Source organism: Malus sylvestris, chromosome 9, assembly GCF_916048215.2.
Source record: "Malus sylvestris chromosome 9, drMalSylv7.2, whole genome shotgun sequence".
NCBI classification, from domain to species: Eukaryota; Viridiplantae; Streptophyta; class Magnoliopsida; order Rosales; family Rosaceae; genus Malus; species Malus sylvestris.
In genome coordinates, this window is record NC_062268.1 from 7,554,763 (window position 1) to 7,561,892 (window position 7,130).

The 7,130-nt window shown below is 37.2% G+C and overlaps 1 protein-coding gene across 1 annotated transcript; it reads left to right on the forward strand.

The window, feature by feature from the left end:
* The first annotated feature begins 2,107 nt into the window (after positions 1 to 2,107).
* Positions 2,108 to 5,164, forward strand: LOC126582905 (isocitrate lyase). The gene is made up of 3 exons (XM_050247133.1): positions 2,108 to 2,225; positions 2,960 to 4,562; positions 4,777 to 5,164. Exons 1-3 carry the CDS (start codon positions 2,196 to 2,198, stop codon positions 4,869 to 4,871), a joined length of 1,728 nt encoding a protein of 575 aa, XP_050103090.1. The 5' UTR covers positions 2,108 to 2,195; the 3' UTR covers positions 4,872 to 5,164.
* Positions 5,165 to 7,130: the final 1,966 nt, after the last annotated feature.

Consider the following 7,130-nt stretch of genomic DNA (forward strand, 5'->3'; position numbering starts at 1 on the left):
CTCGTCCAATATGAATAAGAATAACCAGGATAAGATTGCCAACTAGTTAAGGAGATAGGGTTATCCACTCTCACCTAGCTCCTCGGAAGTGGAAACCATAAATCTTAAGTACCCTTCTTTTATAATCATCACCACCAATCTAACAAACACTTGCAACCCTTTTTACCCAATCAAAGAGTTAAGGTATTAAACATAATTATTGATTAATTCCAAAGAACTGGAGAATACAAGAGAAAGTTCAACCTAATATTACAGAAGACAAATAGTTTTCTCTTCTGACACATGTATGTAATGTTACAGGCGCCATGTATATTTTTTCTACATCTGTCACGGCTTTGTGACTGTGTCACACGTTCTTGGTTGACACTTGGAGAGAAAGACTCATTACCCAGAAAAAGAAAACCGTAGAACAAGGCTTTCGAATGATAAAACCGACAAACTAACTCTGGTAGCTAGCAGAATTCGTGATTTCACTTCTACTCTGATCGCATGCAACTAATTAAGAATAGCATTTAAGTAAATAAATCATGTATCTTATCAACTTCATGTTGTATAAATTACCAACAAATAAGAGAAGAATGATTATCCAACTCTGTATTCCTTGAAAATTATAATACTATTTTAAATAAGGAAATTTTAATGAAAAATTTCTGATACTGTTTATTTTAACAAAAAAATCGTATTTTTACCCTAAAATGTCAATTATGATATTATTCACTTTACTCTTTATTTTATCCTTATCGTTAAAACTCAAAATTTTCAAATATTTTTTTATTAGTTTTCCTTTTAAATAATTACTTATTAAGAACAAGTTTACAAGCCAATAAAGAATAGCATTTAAGTAAATAAATCATGTATCTTATCAATTTCATGTTGTATAAATTACCAACAAAGAAGTGAAGAATGATTATCCAACTCCGTATTCTTTAAAAATTATGATACCATTTTAAATAATTACCTATTAAGAACAAGTTTACAAGCCAATAATTTATAACACGATAAACGATAAACAACTGTCATAATCATTGTGTGGTTTTGTTTATTTGGAAATTATGATTACCCCTAGTCCTAGCTTCCCAAGTTGTTTATCATAAATGGATAAATCCCATATTACCATGTATATAGTGGCTAGTGCCTGATGCCATAGTCTACATTGGAACTTGGATTGTCTGCCCTTTTAATCCTATACCCTCCTCATGTACTTCTATTTTTGTTGTCATGGTTAAGCCACGTCAACATTTTATATTTTCATTACTTTTTATCTTAATATTTTTATAAAAAAATTAATATAAAATGTTGACGTGGTTTAACTGTGATCACATAATATAAGAGGGCATGGGAAGGGTATGAGATGGGGAGGACATACAATCCAAGTCTGTCTACATTGAGCATATTACACAGGACCCGGCTTCTCTGCCCTCCTAATTCCCATACACTCTCATCCCCTCCTGTTTTGTGCGGTCACGGTTAAACCACGTCAATATTTTATATTGATTTTTTTTATAGAGATAATAAGACAAAAAACAATAATGATATTAAATGTTGACATGACTTAACCGTGACCGCATAAATAAGAGGAGATGAGAGTGTATGGAGACTGGAAGGGCAGAGAAGCCATGTCCTATTACACAACTAGAAACACAGAGGATATTACACAATGACTAGCTAGCTAACAATATAGTTCATATGTAGAAACCAGAAAGCAAACTGAAGATTAATTAAGAGTGGCCTAGGCACATCTAAGAGGCTGTTGAATAACAAAACAATATAATAATATAATAACAGAAAAACAGAATCAGTTATTCCTAATTTTAAGTAATGAAAAATAGTGACATCATTTCCTAATTAGAAAAGCAAGACAATTAAGCATGGTGACACCGGACAGTTAGAGAAGTGCATGCCATCACCCTACGTGCCTGCAAATGCAGCTCCCGTGGGACAAGTTTCGCTTTTTTTCTGCAAGATAACAATGAAATATATTTATTACATTATAAAAATTGGAAATTAATTTTGAGAAAGCACAGTGGAAATTTCTTGATTTTTGTTTCTTTCTTATCCGCAAGGGTAGAGTTTTATCAATGTCACAAGAATTCTTACCTCCCCACTGCTGTTATAAATAGAGGGGACTTTGGAGGAGGTTCCTCAACTTCTCCTAGTTGTTTAACAAAGCTCATATACCAAAACAAGTTCTAGCCATGGCTGCATCTTACTCAGTGCCTTCAATGGTAGGCCATCAACAACCCTTCTTCCATTTCATTTCCTCCAATTTTCTAATAGTTGTCTTTGCTTGTGAGTCCCTACTAGGAATTTTCTAAGTTTGAGCTATTTCTATGGTACATTATAATGGTGTTGGTACATTATAATGGTTTTAAAACACTTATTCGTGTTCATGTCCTTGGTTTTGCCTAGTTTTTATTTGTTGGTTCATAGTTTATAGGTAGGTTTTGTATCCCTCGTCACCTAAACAAACTTCTATGCTGACGAGCTCTCACAGTAGCAGATTCTAGGTGTTAGACCTATTATTGTTCGTAGGTCTCACTCCTTTTCCACTGCGCCGAGAGCTAGACCTTTTAATCAGGGTCAATGTTATGTTTAAAAAGGAGAGAAAATTAAATTGAAACACTAGAGTTCACAAGGCATAGTTGCCATTTGAGTGAAAGATATAGGGGTGAATTTGGTTAAAGAGGAACTTAGCACTCTTAAAAGTTGATGAATTTGCTAAGTAAAAAGTATAGCCTTCTTTTACGGAAGATTATGTACCTAAATTTACATTTCTCTATATAATGATTATGTATGCAGTTGATGTTGTTTTGAAGAACCGCTGGATAAAATTTTGGTCAGCACTATAAGTCTGGATATTGGAACACAAATGAATGAATTTACAATTAGAATGAGCTAAAAAGTTCGGAATGAAAATTGGTTTCCACATGTTCGTAACTGGTGAGACTTGTGTATACAGATAATGGAAGAAGAAGGAAGGTTTGAGGCAGAAGTCGCAGAGGTGCAGGCATGGTGGGGCTCAGAGAGGTTCAAGCTCACAAAACGACCATACTCAGCTAGAGACGTTGTGGCACTAAGGGGCACCCTAAGACAAAGCTATGGCTCAAATGAAATGGCCAAAAAGCTGTGGAGAACTCTCAAAAATCACCAAGCCAATGGCACATCCTCAAGAACTTTCGGTGCCCTAGACCCCGTCCAGGTCACCATGATGGCCAAGCACTTGGACACAATTTACGTCTCCGGTTGGCAATGCTCGTCCACACACACCAGCACCAATGAGCCTGGTCCCGACCTTGCTGACTACCCTTATGACACCGTCCCAAACAAGGTGGAGCATTTGTTTTTTGCTCAACAATACCACGACCGCAAGCAAAAGGAGGCGAGGATGAGCATGAGCCGGGAGGAGAGGGCTAGAACCCCTTATGTTGATTACTTGAAGCCAATCATTGCTGATGGTGACACCGGTTTTGGTGGCACCACGGCAACTGTTAAGCTTTGCAAGCTTTTCGTGGAGCGAGGCGCTGCTGGTGTTCACATTGAGGACCAGTCATCTGTGACAAAAAAATGTGGTCACATGGCTGGGAAAGTGCTTGTTGCTGTTAGTGAACATATTAACAGACTTGTGGCTGCAAGGCTACAATTTGATGTTATGGGAACTGAGACTGTATTGGTGGCTAGAACCGATGCAGTTGCAGCTACATTGATCCAGACCAATGTGGACACTAGGGATCATCAGTTCATATTGGGGGCTTCTAACCCGAATCTTAGAGGGAAGAGCTTGGCTACCCTTTTGGCTGAAGCAATGGCTGCTGGCAAAACAGGAGCTGAGCTGCAGGCCATTGAGGACAACTGGACTTCAATGGCACAGCTGAAGACATTTTCTGAATGTGTCACTGATGCAATCAAGGCAATGAACCTTGGTGAACACGAAAAAAGGAGGAGATTGAGTGAATGGATGAGCTATTCTAGTCCTGAAAAGTGTTTGTCAAATGAGCAAGCGCGAGAAATTGCTGAGAAGTTGGGGCTTAAGAACCTTTTCTGGGACTGGGACTTGCCTAGAACAAGAGAAGGGTTCTACAGGTTCAAAGGGTCTCTGATGGCAGCGGTCGTGCGTGGCTGGGCTTTTGCTGATCACGCTGACATTATTTGGATGGAGACTTCGAGCCCTGATATGGTTGAGTGCACCCAATTTGCTGAGGGGGTGAAGAATAGGCAGCCTGAAGTCATGTTGGCTTATAATCTTTCACCATCTTTCAACTGGGATGCATCTGGGATGAATGATCAGCAAATGGTGGACTTTATTCCTAGGATCGCCAAGCTTGGCTACTGCTGGCAGTTTATCACGCTGGCAGGATTCCACGCTGATGCGCTTGTGATCGACACTTTTGCGAGGGACTACGCGAGGAGGGGAATGCTGGCTTATGTTGAGAGGATCCAGAGGGAGGAGAGGAACAATGGAGTTGACACACTTGCTCATCAGAAATGGTCTGGTGCTAATTTCTATGATAGGTACCTCAAGACTGTCCAGGGAGGCATTTCTTCCACTGCTGCTATGGGCAAAGGCAAGTCATTATAATTTCTAGTTTTCTTTTTGACAAGTCGAATTTATATACCATCCTAAATTCAAATTCCACTGCGGTGGGACATATACATTTAATCTAGTTGGACATACTACCCTAACCAACTGGCCTATCCTATATTCGGATTCTCTTAGTACATTGAAAATGTTATTGGTAACTTATACTTGACCAAAATTGTTTCATTTTACTTTTTCAGGAGTGACTGAAGAGCAATTCAAAGAATCATGGACCAGGCCAGGAACAACTGATCTGAGTGAAGGCAATGTTGTGATTGCCAAGGCAAGACTGTAAGAGGGAGAGAGAGAAAGAGAGAGAGAGAGAGAGAGAGAGAGACTTGAATGGAGTGTCTTGAGTACTTTGGGACATTATCCAGCTATTGTGGGGACTGGTGTAGAATAATGTGCTGCAATAACATATAATGCAGGTGATTGGCCTTTCTGGGTATATTTTTTGTTTTTGCTACCTAGTGCATTCTAGTGTATTTCTTCTATTGGTCTCAAATGTGAGGACCAAACTTGTTCTCGTGTAATGTATTATGGGATATTCTTCCCTATGTTTGAAATATATCATTCCATTCCTATTAATCCTATGTTTCTTCATTTTCTTTGCCCAAGTTTTTGCATATACCATAAACCCTAATGCCCCAAAAGAATCAGCTATGGTGAATAAACGGCGCCTTCTGAGATATACTGGGTAAAATAAAAATGATGAATCTTATGTTCTTATTTCTCATAATTTACTTATAATCGTCTGTCGTTCTTTATGTTGCATGGACACTTCAATTTTATAGGATATTAAGTGTTCAACACAGACATAGACACGATGCCTTTGGGCACCGCCCAAAGCATGTTGGACTCGTACATTTTAGAGAGTCCGTGAACTTTTTTCAACATTTGACAGCCTCGTTGTCTTTATTAATCATTTTCCATTTCTTTTCTTTGCTGACAGAGATAAAATTCATTACTTACCACAAGTGTAAGCAGCTCATTGTTGAACCGTAATTGTGCATTTGATAATCCTGCCTGAATTTCCTGAAATCAATTAATTAATGAAGTTGTTCTCCTGTTTTGAAGTACAAATAATTAAGAGAATTATGATGATGGGAAACAACATTGGAGGCAAAAATTTAATGCCAAATGCCAATATACCATATTGCATTGTTTCTGAATATTGTGCTTTATAAATAAAATACAGGAAATAAATTCATCTTCCCCTCCCAAACCAAAATAAAAAGAATAAAAAATGGAAAATGTAATAACATGCACCTTGTAATTATTAAGAATTTAAGATTAATGATAGAGTGATATATATGTGATGGAAGATAAGATTGTCAACCTTTGCACTGCTGATTACTTCTTCCATGGCTTGAGAATAGAGAGTACGATGATCAATGCAATGATCAATATCAAGATTATGGAAATCATCATGCATTTTCTTGACTTCTTCTGCAAGCTCTTTGCAGTTTGTAGGGCAACATTCCCTGATTGTACATGGTCCACTGCATTTGTCACCTGTGTACCAAATAGAGATACTATCAACTGATCAATGTGTTTTGCATTTTCCACCCAAAAAAAAAAAAAAAAAAAAAACAAAACATGTGTTTTTCAATACTCTATGCCAAGGGAACTATTCGATTGTATTTCTAGATCTCATTGACTACATTTTTGTACTACCGAAGCTGATGTGGCTTTTTCAGAGTACAAATACGTATGAACTATTAAATATGTATGTTTACGAACAAGCCATTATATAGTGTATTCAATCAATCAGATCTATAGTGTATAGGTCCTTAAAGTGGTGCTACACCACTCAATAGACCACGATGATGATATTTCTAGGTATTCGTATTATACAACCAAATATGTATTCGTATTGAATACGTATTTGTACTATACAACCGAACCACAGTGATGATGAGTAAGTTAGACCTGTTTGATGAAAGGCAACTAACCCAAGGTCTAAGAAGCCCTATTGGTGAATTATGAGCCCAAACCAACCCAACCCAAGTTACCAATACGTAACCAATTACCAAAATTCAACTAATGTCATAAATGAACAAATAATGAAATATACATACAATCTACCTAAGTTGTATTTGATGCTAAGAGAACTTTAGGGTTTTCTTGTTACACAATCAATATAACAAATAATTAGGAAGATGCGCGCATGATAAACATTATGATAACGTAGCACATTAGATTGTCGAGTAAAAGAACATTAACATAGTGGTATATGCACATGTGTGCAACCAAGATGTACAAAAATTCTTCACTTTGTCAGTTCAACTCAAACGAGAACATATAGAAATCAAATTATGACAAGTAATTATAGTTAGTTTAAAACCGTCCTAAAAAACTTTAACCATTGTATATATGGACATAAACTATAGACTGGTTCTCTTTGAATGAGAGGAAAAACAGAAGGAGTACAATAATTGTTGTGCTAAGGTATAATAGACAAGGCTTAGGCTAGAACTTAGAACAAAGGTGGTCGAATTCGTCGATTATATATAACTTCTCTCTCACAGCCTGCCCGATGGAAAGTAAATCT